Source organism: Colias eurytheme, chromosome 12 (assembly GCF_061535395.1).
Source record: "Colias eurytheme isolate Ceu_HAF_F1 chromosome 12, ilColEury1 Martin Lab GWU primary, whole genome shotgun sequence".
In the NCBI taxonomy this organism is placed as follows: Eukaryota; Metazoa; Arthropoda; class Insecta; order Lepidoptera; family Pieridae; genus Colias; species Colias eurytheme.
Window position 1 is genome coordinate 11393186 of NC_142991.1, and position 17693 is coordinate 11410878.

The following is a 17693-nucleotide window of genomic DNA, read 5'->3' on the forward strand; positions in this document are numbered from 1 at the left end:
CGATTTTATTAGGTATATTGAATTAAAATCGGAACATATATTGTTTTAGTAACGAAGTACATATACAGAATATAGATATTAAATAATAACCGAGCATTTAAGTATGTACCCAGTCTATAGGCATTTCACTTGGTAATAATTCGGTTTGCAGCTATAGTTTATTAATAATTTTAATATGTGGGAAGACAGTGGTTACTTAGATGGTGCAGATGCCGGTGCAGGTAAAGTGAATTAAATTATGCGTCAGAAGAAGCAGCATTCACCTCTTCTAAATGACCTGGAGTGCAGGTCATGATAAATAGTGAGTGAGACATATCAACAAGGTAGTGCAATAATCATGTAAGGAAAAAATAAAACAGGTTAAGTACAGGTACCTACAGAACAGGTACAGTTAGTCAAAAGTATAGTTAAGTTACAGAAGGAACATTAAGTTACTGAAAACGATTTCGTCCCATTGGTTAATAAATAAATAATGACTTAATAAACTTAAATATAAGTATACAACTTATTCATGATAGATTGTCGTATACTTAAATAAATTGTCATTATTGTTATTATAAATACCTATGTAAGATGTTACATTTCTATGATTTTGAAGGAGCGACTATATGCCTATATATTCTTGCCGGCTCTTCTCTGTTGAGGCGGCTTTCCGAACCAGTGGTAAATTCATATTTTGTCCTTATACTGACGAAACGTTTTAAACGTTTCTGGACGAGGTATGGTTGATGAATGAAGGTTTGAGTTTGAAAAAATTATTAATTAATATCGATTTGAATACATATATTGTAAAAATTATTATAATTTTGAATATACATATACTTAATGGAAAAAAAAAAGAAAAAAATGAAAAGGAGAGATGTTGCATATAGATAGAATTATATTACTAGGCCAGGTGACACATTCTACTCTATCGCTGGTATGGAGCGGACGTGTCCCTGAGCTGTGTTTACTAACTGATACCTATGATATATAAAAAAGCTAGATGCGTTACCCGCTCTCTATTTTGGCAAGAAAAAACTCAGCTAAGTGCCCGAGTTTCACTTAGTTACGCACCATTTAGCGTCGTGGCTGGACGTTCTTTTTATATTTTAATCGGCAGTTGTTATTACGAAGTACAGGAGTGAGACATGTATTATGTCTCGTGCGTGAGAGTGAAAGAGAGAACAACTGTATTGGTGATAATGCGTTAGTAAGTAGGTATGTATTAATTACGCTGTTTTTTTAGTGCAATGATGTTGGCGTATGCCGCGTCTACTAGTATAATAGGTCATTGACTGATACTGGTGCTTAGGTATAGACTAGAATAGAAGCATACATATAACATACCCGAATAGAACATAATATTTTATTAAATAAAATTAATTGAAAAAATTAAAAATTTCTAAAATAAAGGAGGGATGTAGTGTATGTGAGTGAAAGAGAGGGAAGTATTATGTCATCTCTTGCGCACGTGCAACGGTGACACCGCTCACACAGTTCAGTTGGCTGCAGGCGGTCGGAGTGAGAGGTCGTGTGCGTCTAAGAGCCGATAATAGGGAAGGACATACACTACACATATATTATACATAATTTGGTAACAATGAAGTTCAAATTATACAGTTAGTACCTATATCTACTATAGGTAATATTATTATGTCATATCAATATGAATCGCCGCGCGAGTGGCGTCCTAATCGATTTAGCGTAAAATGAAATGACCAAAAAGCGCTCGTGACGTCATAACGCGTCAAGGTCAGTACAAAAAATATGACACGCTTGTTTTTCATACAGATCGCGGTACTTGCGTTGTCTACTTAATATACATGTCTGTGGTATAGACAGCTTAGAATAGACAGCGATAGAGAGTAAGCGAGAACGCATGCGAGCGGATGCCATCTTCAGGTCTATTCTCTATCTACTCGGGTTATAGTCGTGAATAACAAAAAGTTCGGATGCGTAATTATAAAAGAACGACAATAAATAATTTTTTTTTTTTTTATTATTTGGTTCACAAATTGAAATTGACACTTAAATAGCCTTAAAAACAATTTACCAAAACAAACATTTGCGGTGCAACTCCTAAACTACCTAGTGAGCACATCGTGCAAAAATATATCGCTATTTACTAAAGGCTTTTATATCTTTATTCTCAATGTACTTTTTATAAATCAACATAATATAAGATATTATGTACATTGCTAAATTACTAATAAGTAAAGATTACGATAAATGGATTTTACAATAGTTCTATGTTTTCATTATAATATTTGATAGTATCAGCACAAATTTGAACATGATTTTGAAATAATAAGGATAATTGCAAAAGCAAATAGAATTGGAGAAGGAAAACCCATGAGGATGCGTGAGCGAACGTTATCAGCGCAGGCCGCAGGAGCGCTGGCAGCGCGCGGGCGGCGCGGGGGAGAGACGCTCCAGAAGGAACGGAAAACGCTTTATTTTCCTACACTTGGCGCGTCAACAGAACATGTTTACGTAATCTGCTACTTGTTTACACAAACATGTGTCAACGGTAAAAATCAAATGTGAGTTATTTTGATTTCAATGAGGATGAATTAATTACTAAACTATATTTCCTTCACAAATATAGTCACTCTCAAACTCAATGTAGGGTATATTAATGTTATGGATTCAAATATTTAAATCTTAATTATGACAGTTTTAAGAAAATTATTATCTTATTTGCGAATGTTTATTGCAATTTGTTTTTGTACACGAGACATCGTTGAATGCTCAAGGAGAAAAACAAAATAAAAACCGTTTCTTTCCTTGATTCTAAAATGCTTGTCTATCATCTATTAATTATCTAACTGAAAGCAACACCATTCAGGAGTGACGTTATGGTTGAACAAAAAAATCAGTATGACTGCGTAGTATATGTGTTGGTATATGTATTTGTATTATGTACATCAAATCGAGAAAAAGCGAATGAGATGAGATGCTTCACCGGCATATTCTGACTAAACGGTTGACAGCAAACTATGACCAAAAATGGTGGTCTTTATTAGTCAAACAAAAAAGTATGTGGTAAGTACTACTAACTAGGTATATTTAACTTTTATGTTAGATTTTTTTAATAAAAAAAAATATGTAAAGCTGAGAACGTGTTCTGCATGAATCAAGAACTTTGTTAACAAGATAATTTTTATGTGAAATAACAATATAACGCGAACGCCCAACGAAGCGGGCACGGGTCAGATGGTCCAAGTACATCAACTTTGTCATTAATTTACTCTATAACATGTAAACATAAGAGTAGTAAGAATTACCGGGCGTCCAGCGTCGGTCGTCAGCCGTCACCAGGTCGACCCCGTCGAACAGCTGCTGTGCGAACTCCTCGATGTTGTCGGACTGCGGCAGGCGGCCCGACAGCCCCGTCAGCACCACGTCCTCTTCGCTCGCTGCCCGCCCGCCGTTCATCACTGCACCCGGCATCGTAATCTACGCTCGATCTGAAATTTAAAGGCTCGTCGTTAGTTCAAACACGGTATTAGCATAGCGATATCGGGAATAGTGCGGGACGCTAACCTAGCACGAGAGTCAAGTTCGGCGGCAGAGGATAACGTTGCTAATTGGAGGTGCGAATCGCGAGTGTATCAGCATCAGCTCGCGTGTCGGCCGCGGGAGGTGCACGCTGCGAGTGAGCCTGCGGCCGCGGCGCGGTCGGTTAAAAGGGCGCGATAGCGGGGTCGCGACTCGCCACCACGTTTCCACGGAGCCGCGTTATCGCGCCGCAAGGACGAGCAAGGTCGCCGGCTCTTCCGCACCCTAGCTGCACCCGCACAGCCGTCCGCTTGCGCCTCGTAGCCCCTTTCCACTGACTGCCACGTCCAGTGTTCGTTGCCCGGTGACGAAACTCGAGAGATGCTACATAGGTGATAGGCGTCCGATTCGACCTCTGCACGGTATCTACGATGCGTCGATTGCGTGACCCGCCGATCGATTGTCATCATATTATTATCTGTTGTGTGTAAATCACGCGCAGTTTGTTGCGGTATACATGTTCTACGCAGATATTGATTCAGATAGACTACGTAGTTCGTTAAATGTTCGGGCCAACGCGCCGCTCCCGTAGTCCCTTGGCCCCGGCGGCCGCTGCCGTCTCTTTGTATTCCAATTGAGTAGACCTATCGGCCGAGGCACTTAAAGTGCGACACGGTCGCAGCCGCCTCTTACGTACTACAGATATATATACATAATCATACTTCAATTGCTTTACATTAAAATTACCATTACCGATGTGTTATTTCAAACTATAATAGGTATAACAAAAACTAACATAGGTAAAGCAACGATGTTTTGAGTAACGCCTGGGCGAACCGGTGAAATGAAGAAACATAATTCTCTTTCTACATACATTTTACGAATGATTAATTTCTATCCATGCTAAATGCAACTTATTTTTATTAAATTCGTTGAAAAACTATAAAGCTCGGAATAGAATAATACTGGTAGAATATAAAATTAAATGGTAACAACAAGGGCGCAAGTAACAGGCCCGAACTCAGAACAGAGCCGGTAAAATATAATAATATTGCGGGGTCCGCATAATGTTTCCGTAGAGATACAGTGTTCTGTGCTGAAACGCAATATGGAAATACGTCATGTAAACCTTCATCTCAGTTATAGATGGTTATAGGTAAGTACATAACAATTAACAGAACATACCATCAAGGTACCATTATTCTCAATATTTTTTTAATATAATTCTGATAGAAATATAGAAAAGGCTGAAAAATTATGAATTAGGAACTATTTTTATACAACGACGTTGGTCAGTTTTCAACCTACTTCATAAACGAGGAGGTTCTCAATTCGATTGTATTTTTTTTTCTTTTGGATTTGTTACCTCAGTACTCTCGATGGAGTGAAATAAAGAAATGTAATGTAGGAAAAGAAAATATGATTAAAAACGCCATTATAAAGGTTGATGAATTTAATTTTCTTGATTAACACACAAGCTGGTAACAGGTGCTTAGTGCTTACACAGAACTATAGAGTTCTGTGGGTGGAGATGGCAATAACAGACACGGCGGGGCACGGCGGGGACCGGGGCACGGACCGGGGTCAGCGCGGGCACAGCGCGGGTGCGCGGCTCACAGATAACCGTGGAAAACTACACTCTGTAACCGTTTCGCTTAATTATTGTATCAGGAATGTTTACATTTAAATGTCACATTACTTTGCCACGACGGAGTTATCAACATCTCATAATCATCTCTTATTATTTACTTTTATAAAATTTTCATATACTTTTGAACTACCAATAATTTTAAATTAGCTTGTTCAAGCAAACAAACAATATTACAAAAGCTTTGTTTAATGTAATATCAGTATATTATATAGCCGAAACCACTATACAACCTAAAAAAAAACTTTAGAGGCGTAAAGGGACACCAGGGTGGAACGAAGTTTACGAGAGAGAGACAGACGCGCACGCCGCTCGTCACAACTATAGCAAAAAGTGTCGTTACAACTTTTCGGCTTAATTTTTTCCGTCTAGCCCCCTTTCGCAACGCGCGATAAGGAACTTCGATCCAATAATCACAACAACAACAATGCTATCCGAGAGACACGTGTTTGATGTCTCGAATGAGGAAGATATTCCATAAAAAGTCGATCGATATTGTTGACTCTAAATTAATGGCTCCTTATGACGTTCATGAAAGAAAGATAGAACTACTAATATTTTTCAGGACATAATATTTCAGAACATTTTTCACACACGGCACGATCACTAAGGTTTTCGCGTGTGTTATGGAAACCAAATGGCTGATAAACATACATAATTTTAAAAATTATATGTGTAATACTTATACATATCTAGATAATTACCACCCAGACACAGAGCAAACATTGATGTTCATCACACAAATATTTGCCCTGGGTGGTAATCGAACCCACGACCTCTGGCTTTGAAGGCAGTGGTGAAAATGCGTCGTTCAGAAAGGGAGACCTCTCAGGCTGAGAGCCTGAGAGTCTCAGCATTTGCTGCATCTGCAAAACAGACAAAACGCTTATTTATGATGAACGGTTATTACTTATTACGGAACGGAAGCTAAAAAGTAAAAATTAAAAATGGTTTCAAATAAAATAGTATCTAGTTATTATACATTCATATTTCATTATGTATATTGTAATTTGTAGGTACTTTCATTTTGATCGATTTTAATTAGTAAGAGGATTGATTAGGTATATATTATTGAGATAGATTGATTGAGATTTGGGATGGAGCATGAAGATTTTGCACACGCACTTGCCTCCATTGCATGCACAATTAGTGTAGGGATGTGTTACTAGTTCCTACAACATTGTAGGCGTATAGTAGTCGGAGTAAGCCAAAGGAATAGTGTGTGATATTAGTTATAGCTCTTTTTACTATGTGATAGAGGATTAAGTTCGAGTGTTTTTGTGCCTTGTTTTTATTGGATTTTACATAACAATTTTTATTTTTATTTTTATATTGTAATTTATATTAAGTATTTTTTTTTACCAATCGTATTATTATTTTATTTGTATTTTAATTAACCAGTGTAGTGACACCTCGCTCTGAATCGCGCAAGTGAAATGTTTTCGCTGCAGAGCATAATATATACAACTTTCCGACATCATCCATCGGGGCCTTCTCGGCCGGCCAGTCGAGTAGACTGGTCGAGGATCCTCTCTTTTTCGATGGAGTAATTACACCTTCCTTCCTCTACAGTGGTGACCCCGACGTGATATGAACACGCAACCTTCTGATCTGACTCACTGGAACATACCTGGCACTGGAAAGGCAAACTCGTACTACGACCTCCGGTCTCGGAGGGGAGTCCTGTAGCGACACCTCGCTCTGAATCGCGCAAGCGAAATGTTTTCGCTACAGAGCATATACATATATAACTTTCCGACATCATCCATCTGGGCCTTCTCGGCCGGCCAGTCGAGTAGACTGGTCGAGGATCCTCCCTTTTTCTATGGAGGAATTCCACCTTCCTTCCTCCACAACTATTTTAATATTATTATTATTATTTCAAGTCTATAATTTACTATTGTATTAAATTTTTTTAATAATTGTATTTCAGATTTATTATTATTGTATTATTAAATTATTTGTGCAATAACATAATTAAATAAAAAAATGTCTCTGGACTATAATCCACTAGTGGCGCGAACACGAGGCGACTCTTAGCGAATGGAAGAACGTCTGAGTGATAACCAATAGCACGTTCTATAATCGAGGCATAGCGAACTCTAATCATGTGATACTTATAAGTTATAGGCAGCATAATTGTTAATTTAACCTTTTTCTAGAAATAAATGTTTTTTCTTTCTTCTTTCTTTCTAATTAATTACCTATTATTACTACTCTGCGTCCCGCGGTCGCAGAGGTTTGTAGATTCAAAAAATTCGCGCCAAACAACATTTACTAGACTTTGATAACTTAGCCCTCCTCGATAAAAGGGGCTATCTAACACCGAAATAATTTAAAAAATAGGACCAGTTGTTCCTGTGATTAGCGCGTTCAAACAAACAAATTCTTCAGCTGTATATTAACAATTAGTATAGATCAAAAGTAAAATGTCGGTGCAGTGAGCAAGTGGCGCGAGACGACGGTGCGGGTGGTGCGGGGGGAGGTGGGAGCCTCCATCAGCTGGCGGTGACGTCAGCTCGCCCGATCGGCACACCGACCCCGCAGCGCCGCACGTGTGCCGGACACCACGACTACACCTACACCACACTAAACCTTGTATTGAACGATATTACATGCATTATATAACGACGCACTTCTACGAGCCTCGAACGTTGTATGTAAACACTAAACAGTATAAAATCATAGATGCCACAATTATGTTTACCGACCATTGAAGGTTGTGTAAAGATAAGCATTAACGTCACATTTTTATTCGAATTTTACCAACACCTTTGTTTGTATCTGTTTTTCCGGTCAAATCAGAAAAGGCCCCATAGCTTGTCATTAGCAAATTATTATTGGAACGAAGTTTATTATTACACTAGCTTACCGCCAGCGGCTTCGCCCGCTTTGTCTAAAACCTAATAAATTATATACTAAAACCTTCCTCTTGAATCACTCTATCTATTAAAAAAAACCGCATCAAAATCCGTTGCAGGTTTAAGCATACAAAGGGACATAGGGACAGAGAAAGCGACTTTGTTACTAGGTAGGTATGTAGTGATGATGATAGTGATAATGTTGTACATTATACATATTATAACACACAATTCCTGCTCTCCGCGTGCAGTATGCACTATGCACCGAACAGCTGACGCAATTATGTGTTGTGATTTGTGATTTCTGGGTTCGCTACATGGAAGAAAGTACAGGTCTACATTAACTGAATATAATATTATCTTGCTATACAAGAGCACTGTTGGCGGCGTTTTTCTTTTAGGCAAAATGATCATTTTATGACCAAAGGGCACAGGTAGAAATTTTGATCGGTCCGCCCCGGCTTTCGCCCGTAGTACATATGAAAAATAGATGTTGGCCGATTCTCAGACTTACCCGATATGCACAGAAAATTTCATGAGAATCGGTCCACCCGTTTCGGAGGAGTATGCAGACTAACATTGTGACACGAGAATTTTATATATAAGAATAGGTAGGTATTATTTTATTTTAAAAATGTTTTCTTAGATACCTACCTACGTAATGTAATAAAAAAGATACCTATTGTATGTCTATTTTGTGTTTTTAGTAGGTACCTAGGTAGTTACATATATTATAAACTAGTGGCCCGCCCCGGCTTCGCCCGTGGTACATATTTCGCAATAAAAGGTAGCCTATGTCCTTTCTCGGGTATCAAAATATCTCCATACCAAATTTCATGCAAATTGGTTCAGGAGTTTAGGCGTGATTGAGTGACAGACAGACAGAGTTACTTTCGCATTTATAATATTAGTTTGGAAGTAGGTATGGATTGTTTAACCTTGCAAAATTGTACAAAATTCATAAAAATATTTTTATAGGTAAATATAAAAAAGGACAGGACCAATCAAGGTTTAAAATCACTACCTAGGTACACAACGGATGAAATACCAATATATTTAATATTTTTAAATTAGGTATATCAGTCACTTCATAATTCATTAATAGCCTAGGCTCTCGATTAAACGGCGTTGTTTATAGTACTGTAGGTACCTACTAGGCTACTACCTACATAATTTTTTTTCAATAGAAGTACATATACTGGTCCGGGATACATCGCCCATTTTTGCAAGTGATTACTATCAAGCTAATTTTTCGTGAGTAGCTTTATTTTGATGAGATGCCCAATAATTTCATGTACAAAACTCTCGATTGTGGTAGCTACCAGAGGAAACAAGGGTAAAATATTTTGATTTGATGGTTCTCAAATATTAATTACTAACTGAATGTTTTTTTTTTTTGTTCAATCTCAAGATAATTTTCTAAATTATTCGAAAAAATATTTGTCCTATTAAATCTATGGTTTGATCAAAGAGTCCCCCTTTCCAATGTGTATCGATAACGAAGTCATCATAAATGATTACTTACCAGCTGATTTTTTTATTTTCACTTATTTAATATTTATATTATATAATTCAACAGACATATTGTCCTACAAATTGCGTAATAAATATTTGAGAACCGTCAAATCAAAAATTTTTATCCTTGTTACCTCTGTAAGCTACCACAATCGAGAGTTTCGTACATGAAATTTTTGGGCATCTCATCAAAATAAAGCTACTCACGAAAAATTAGCTTGATAGTAATCACTTGCAAAAATGGGCGATGTATCCCGGACTATAAAGTATGATTATTGTTTACATACACGTACCTATAATGAATATTTCTATCCTTTCTTACCTTCAATTAATTACTTAGGTACCTATTTGTTTATAGTTTTATACCTATATATGTATCTAGTTACTAACTACATAGGACGTAGGATCTAAAGATGCATGTACACGATGCATAATATTATTTTTAAGTTAAAAACATTTTACTTCCGCACAAAAATAACAAAAAATGTGTAGAATAAGATAAGCAGGACGTACCTATCAGCATCGCATCGACGACAGCGCTATCTGCCGTGAGGTGTGCGCGAGTAGGTAACTAATTAACTATAAATAAATATTACAAACCTTCAAATCGTGTTATGTTGATTTGTTTAATTATTCAAGCTCATTTTAAAGAACAGTATAAGTCAAGATTACTCTATTTTTTTTTCAAATTATAATGCACAAAGTTCGCCACTACAGCAACTTTTGGATCAACTAGGTAGGTATCAACCTATCTAGGTAGGTACATAAATATTATTTAAATTACATAATATAAAAAGGAAACATTTTTATAAATTATACCAATAAAATCAATAATTACCTAAGTAATACCTAACTTACTTGTTTATAATTTTAAGAGTAGTTTTTTTTTCATTTAATATTCCTGTATTACCTATGTACTGAATTACCCATGGATTGGAAGTATCTATAATATGATAATATTATTTAGATGATAATTTAGCATATATTATGTACCTACTTAGTAGTATGAACCTACCTACGTTTATTTACATTATACTAGGTAGGCATCTAACTAGGTATATTGTTTTAATAAAAAAATGTATTTAATACAATTTAATAATAAATCAGTCCTAGAATCTAAGTACTAGGTATATGTATAAGCATTAAAAAAAAAAAATATTGAGTTAATATATATACCTACTAGTAGACCACATGATTAAAATATATTTTTTTTTGTATAGGTACTTAGTTATAGGTACCTAATTACCAAAAATCCGTAATGATGTGATAATATTTTGATTCCGTTATAGTTAATACAAAATAATTATAATTAAAGGTACCTAACTACTTAATTGGATTCAAATATACATAATATATAAGACACAATAAAAACCTACCTAAGGTACCTATTAGCATGGACTAATAGAATCTAAAGTATATTAGTCTTGAGTATATTAGTCTATGCTATTAGGTACAAAATTATTTAAAATTTTTATTTTAGGTATGTACCTATAAGATCGTGATATTTCACTAACATAATAATATTATGTATGTAATAAATTAATTTTAATACATAAATGTTGACAATTATTGTCTGCAATACTCACATAAAATGTATTATGAAGATTGTAATTGCCTGAAGTTCAGATAGTAGGCGAGCTTCAGCGTGGAGTCGGTAGAGCTGTCACTGCCACTTGCCACCTTATTTAAAAACGATATTATGTTCACGTCGTGTATAAATTACGTATCGTTAATGTTTCGTATCGACCGGCACTCGTTCTATTATAATATGAAGAACGGACGCGAACTATTTTACTCGATACGATAAAGCAAATCGTCGCGAGAGCGCAACGCGACTGCGAGTCAAAGCCGACTCCTTGTGCGAATATCTATCGCAATTCGCAGAGTGTGCGAGGGACGACGGTCGGCGGAGCGGGGAGGGCGCTTTGCGTTGCTATGGTGCGAGATCAGGCCACGTGCACGCGGCCAATGGAGGCTCGGTGTCGGGTCGTGGTGTGCGTCTCGGAGCCGGCACGCCGCGGAGTCGTGGCGGCGCCGTGACGCGGCCGCGCGGTACACTCAGTACAGTCGCCTGTCGGCCTGCGGGCCCGCGCCACCTGCCCTGCCGCGCTGCGGGCTGCGTGCGCCGTGCTGTGCGGCGCGCGCGGCCTGGCCCTTGACAGTTGTGGCAGTCGCCGCTGCGAGGTGACGCGGACGCACGGGGGCACAACCCCACATTGACATTCTTCGATCAGCTGACTGACACGCCAGACTTTGATAATGCAACTTGGATCGTTGACCTCGTAGCTCTCACTTAATATCATTGTTGATGTAGAAGAGCTTGCTCTAGGCAAGCTAATATACTACCTATAGTACTAGTTACAGTACTAGTTATACATAGTACAGTGTACGATTCATGATATTATCGGTGTGTTTTCTAACCTAGGCACTAAATATTTCTACTTTTTGCCAAATGAATAGCTTTTATCGTATTGACTGGCTGGTTGGCTTGGTTGGTAGTGGCCCTGCCTTCAAAGCCAAAGGTCGTGGGTTCGATCCCCACCCAGGGCAAATATTTGTGTGATGAACATACGTTTGCTGTGTGTCTGGGTGTTAATTATCTAGTTATATAAGTATTTATTTAAAATTATATATATATATATATATATATATATATATATATATATATACAGGGTGTAATCGTTAAGTGTGCACAAGCGATTATTCCGTAACTATTGCAGATATCAAAAAACTTTAAACTGATATCGAAAGTACTTAACCTAATGAGTAAAATGGCCATAATAAATTTTTAAAAATAAAACGAGAAATAACCAAAAATGTTACATTAAACGCTCCCATACAATTTATTTCCCATACATTTTGTATTCATAGTAGATTTTCGAAGTGACGTCCTTATTGTGCAATACAATGAGGAGGTCTATTTACAGTTTCTAAATGAACTTCCCTCCAAATTTGCGAAGTAATTAAATCAGAAAACCAAAAAAACAAAAAAAAAGCTAAAATCTTTCATATTAAATGTATAGGTTGATCCAAAAGTAATGATAATTGGGTATTTCCTGTGCACATAAAAATATAAAATAAATGTTTTATGCTTGCTCATGTAATCACTAAGTTATCACAAAAAAATTATATCTACAGGCCACGTTTTCAAGTATTAACATTAATTTTAATGTGAACAGTGCGAGCCAGAATGTTTCCCGACGAAAAGAAGAAACAACGATTCGACATTTAGAGGGTGAATTTCTAAATTTTTAATGAGATCAGGATAATTTTTTGTCACGATTTGTGACCATGGGCGTTACCTGGGTTCACCATGTTTATGCTGAAACCAAGAAACAATCAATGGCCTGGATGCGAGCTTCCAAAGTGACGGTGAAGATTTTCAAAGTGAAAATTAGTGGGATAGATTAAAGCCGTAGTTTTTTGGGACGCTGAAGAAATGTGGAATATTTTAAGAAGGTAGCCACTACTACACAGGGTTCTTACTACACAGACCAAATTAAAAGATTGCGGGTAGGTTAGTAAGAAAAAGAGACATGGCAAACTTCGGTCTTGAATGTTGGTTCACCAAGACAACGCACCAGATCACAAAGCGTCAGTTGCGATGGCTGCCAATCAAAAATCGGCATTGAAAATGCTTGAACACCCACCCTGTTTGTAAGATCTAGCTCCTAGTTAATTCTATTTCATACCTCGGCACAAAAAACACCGTCGATATAAGAAATTTTAAGACGACAGCGAAGTGATGGCCGATTTTGAGGGGTTTTTGTAGATGAAGTCAAAGTTTTTTTTTTTTCTAAGTTAAGGAAAAAAAATATCGAAGTATTATCTAGTTAGAAGACTATCTAGAGAAATACATAATTATTTTAACTGTAATAACCTTGTTTAATATTGATTATCATTACTTTTGGATCAACCCATGTACATGGGATATTCATATCTCATACTAAATGTATGGGAGGGCTTAAAGTTAATTTTTTAGATATTTCTCGTATTATTTTTAAAAATTTATTATGGCCATTTTACTCATTAGGTTAAGTACTTTCGATATCAGTTTAAAGTTTTTTGATATCTGTAATAGTTACGGAATAATCGCCTGTGCACACTTAACGATTACACCCTGTATATATATATATACATATATGTTTATCAGCCATCTGGTTTCCATAACACAAGCGAAGGCTTATAATGGGATCAGATCGTGCCGTGTGTGAAAATTGTCCCGAAATATTTATTTATTTATTTTATCGTATAACAGCTGCTTTTTGATGATGTGTTTATGATTCCATTTCCCCATATCTAGAATTCTAATATATTCGACTCATACGTCATACGCATACCCACCTTGTACGGTGTACCCACCAATCTCCTATGACCTATAATATTCTTTCTCGCTTTCGCTTTCATTTTGATTTCATGATTCGCGGTCCCATTTGAATTTTGTAATTAGTAATTAAAATTTTAAATTCCTCAATCATTCAACGATAAAGCGATTCGAATTGAGATAGGTATGACCGTATGATGAAGAGGTAGCCTGTAAGTATGAAAATATCATTACAAAAAAATAGACATTTTACCGACATACCTAACTACCTAGATTTTTTATTTCACCTGTGGCGTGGCAGTAGGTATTTACCTATTAAATAATTATTTAATTACCTATATAATTTTGAAGCATGCTTCAAAATTATTATAAGAATCTTCTATCGATCTTTCTTATAAACCCGATAAAACAAATGAAAATAAAACCGTGAAATCCTGAATTATTTACTTACAAATAAAAAAATATTAAAAAAAATTCAAGGCCTTCAAATTTTCAGAAACAGGCTAAATTGAATGAGAACACAGTACACTGGGGTAGATCCCTTTAAAATTTATAAAAAGTGCAAAAAAATCGCAGTCGGATGAAACCCATTAGAAAAGGAGGGGAATATGATGAAAATTAAAGGAAAAATAAATTACGGTCAATCCGAGTTCGGGAAGTGGGAGAGGGGAGCTTTTAAGAGAAAAAAATGGTTTCTCTCGATTTCCGACAAAACTACAAGTCCTACGGAAAAAAGTTCAATGGCAAAGTTGTAGGTAATAAAAAAATCTACAACTTTTGTATTGACAATTTTTTCACATAACCTCAAAATTTAGGTGAAAAATTCAAAAAACCAAGTTTTTGGTTTTTTATTTTTAACTACTTCAAAATTTATTTTTTTTCTACGATATTTGGTAGAAACTTGCTTTATTATGTCCCAAATACACTGTAATTTATTTGATTGAAAATATTTATTTTTTCGCCTTATTTTGAATTAATACCAAAAAAACAACCTAATTTTCAATCGAAAAGTCACCCGTCAAAATATCAGCTTTTTTCAAAAACTTTGGGAGCCTTTTATTCATCAAAATCTCTACTTTTATATGGTGTAAAAAAAATAAACCTTACCATAGTAAATGTTCTCAGGAAATGCTTACAAACAGTGTCATAATTAGCTTTTACTAAATCAGGCACACTTCTCGAACTCTATATCTTCTCTTGTATCGGCTTTTCGGTAATATTTCAAAAGAAAAAAAATTATCTGTTCTAAGTTTAATATTTTACAGCATATTCAAAAGCAAAATGATGTCGATAAAAACATTTCAGGTAGTTTGAGAAGTGTGCCTGATTTAGTAAAAGCTCATTTTCACACTGTTTGTATGCATTTTCTGAGAACATTTACTATGGTAATGTTTATTTTTTTTTACACCATATGAAAGTAGAGATTTCAATGAATAAAAGGCTCCCCAAGTTTTTGAAAAAAGCTGATATTTTGACGGGTGACTTTTCGATTGAAAATTAGGTTGTTTTTTTGGTATTAATTCAAAATAAGGCGAAAAATAAATATTTTCAGTCAAATAAATTACAGTGTATTTGGGACATAATAAAGCAAGTTTCCACCAAATTTCGTAGAAAAAAAATAAATTTTGAAGTAGATAAAAATAAAAAACCAAAAACTTGGTTTTTTGAATTTTTCACCTAAATTTTGAGGTTATGTGAAAAAATTGTCAATACAAAAGTTGTAGATCTTTTTATTATTTACAACTTTGCCATTGAACTTTTTTCCGTAGGACTTGTAGTTTTGTCGGAAATCAAGAGAAACCATTTTTTTCTCTTAAAAGCTCCCCCCTCCCTTTTCCCGAACTCGGATTGACCGTAATTTATTTTTCCTTTAATTTTCATCATATTCCCCTCCTTTTCTAATGGGTTTCATCCGACTGCGATTTTTTTTTGTTTCAAAAATTATCTACTCTAGTCTACAGGGGAGGCACCAACTTATAAATATGTGCCACCAAAAGGCCGAATATTATTTATTAATTTATCGAATACTCGGCCCATCTCTAATATAAATATAACTACTACTATAAATAACATTTTAGAACGGACTGTGGATGAAGTAGAAGTCGGAGCCCTTTTTTGTTTCCGCCTTTAGGTTTCCTCATATCCTAGCATCGCGTCGCAACTGTAATCTTGTTTGGATCTATCCACTTAGGTTCGCCGTGGTTTGCGAACGCGTCCGCTCCGCAAACCAAACATAATGGATACGTCGTGATCGCGGAGCGCGACTGGAGCACGATCGGAGCACGGCGGAGCGCTCCGGAAGCGGTTTTTTGCGCGAACTCAAAGGGGAGCGCAGTTTGTTCGTGGACGCGAGCGTGTGTTTGTTAAGTTCGCGAACATGGAGTGGTCCGATGAAATGATAAATATCACTACATAGTATAAAACAAAGTCGCTTTCCCTGTCCCTATGTCCCTATGTCCCTTTGTACGCTTAAATCTTTGAAACTACGCAACGGATTTAGATGCGGTTTTTTTTTAATAGATAGAGTGTTTCAAGAGGAAGGTTTATATGTATAATAACATCCATTAAATAGTGGAGAAGTACTGTTATTTTTGAGGTTTCTAATGTGATGTCGTAAAAAATTACATTCTTTCCGCTTACATTGCAAACGCAGGCTGAACCCTACGAGTTTTATCAAAATAATGTACTAAGTATTATACACATTGAAAAGGTCTATAGAAAAGTCCGCGATGGTATATGTCTATCTCTTATGGATAACCCACAATAACTTTTTTTTGTCATTTACTTTTTACGACAAATAATGGCTAATTTTCGATGCGATTTTAACCAATACAGCATTAATCCTTAACCGATTAAATACCTTCAATACATTGTTCATTTAATATAGATCTATATGGGCCTTTAAACCGTATGATTTAAGTGAATATTTTCGAAGATATTACAGATTTAAAAATTGCGGGACGTAGCGTTTGCGGCGGTACCGGCCGGCCGGCCGCCCGGCTATATACCTATTTTATACCCGTGTGCGAAGACGGAGCGGGCCGCTATGTTTTTATATACAACGTTCACAGTTTTGCTATAGTTTATTTAGTATCAGCATTGCACCCGTGCGAAGCCGGGGCGGGTCGCTAGTATGCATTATTTCATTATTTCTTCTTCCCTTATTCATATTACCTTGCCAAAATTGAGGAGGTTGTTTGTATTCCATCACAATATTATGTATCAAAATATAAGATGCACTTCCTAGTTCCTACTAATTCTGGAGGCGGCATGTTTGCACCGATCGTCTGTCGTGTGTCTACTGGAGACCGGAGCGCGGAATTTAGCGCTCCGACAGGAGCACTGATGTTGCAGCCAGTGTGTACACTATACACGTTCACGTTCGCGGAGCACACATTGTTCGCAATCCACGGCGAACCTAAGTGGATACGGCCGGCTTTACAAAATCAAAATCTTGTTTACAATGCATATATAATTCGTAAAAAAAATTATAATAATTCAAACTAATTGGTAACAGTACTGAGAAGGTCCGCATTTTTATATGTACCTATTATGTTTCGCCATATAATTCGTCGAAGATGTAATAGGTACTTAGGTAGTTATATCCAGTTGATAAAAAAATCTTGTTTTGCCACAAATAAACTCGTGTTTTAGTACCTATATATGATATTAACGTGATAATTACGTGCTGCCTATCTGTTTTGTATTAATAGGTAGGTATGCGGTATGCTGAATGTCATTAACTTGAAATTATCGAGGTCGCTGCTTTATCTCATACATAATATTATAATATGTATTTATTTTCGACTTCAAATTATTTCGATGGGTTTCCTTCTTTATTATTTTTTCCAATAAAGATTTA

At 36.2% G+C, this 17693-nt stretch overlaps 1 protein-coding gene across 1 annotated transcript in view; it reads right to left on the reverse strand.

The window, feature by feature from the left end:
* Nucleotides 1-4009, reverse strand: part of FASN1 (Fatty acid synthase 1) — a 51329-nt gene extending 47320 nt beyond the window's left edge. The window contains 2 exon segments of the mRNA XM_090107984.1: nucleotides 3270-3452; nucleotides 3529-4009. Coding sequence (XP_089964110.1) covers nucleotides 3270-3435 — 166 coding nt within the window. The 5' untranslated portion in view covers nucleotides 3436-3452; nucleotides 3529-4009.
* Between the last annotated feature and the right edge of the window lie 13684 nt (nucleotides 4010-17693).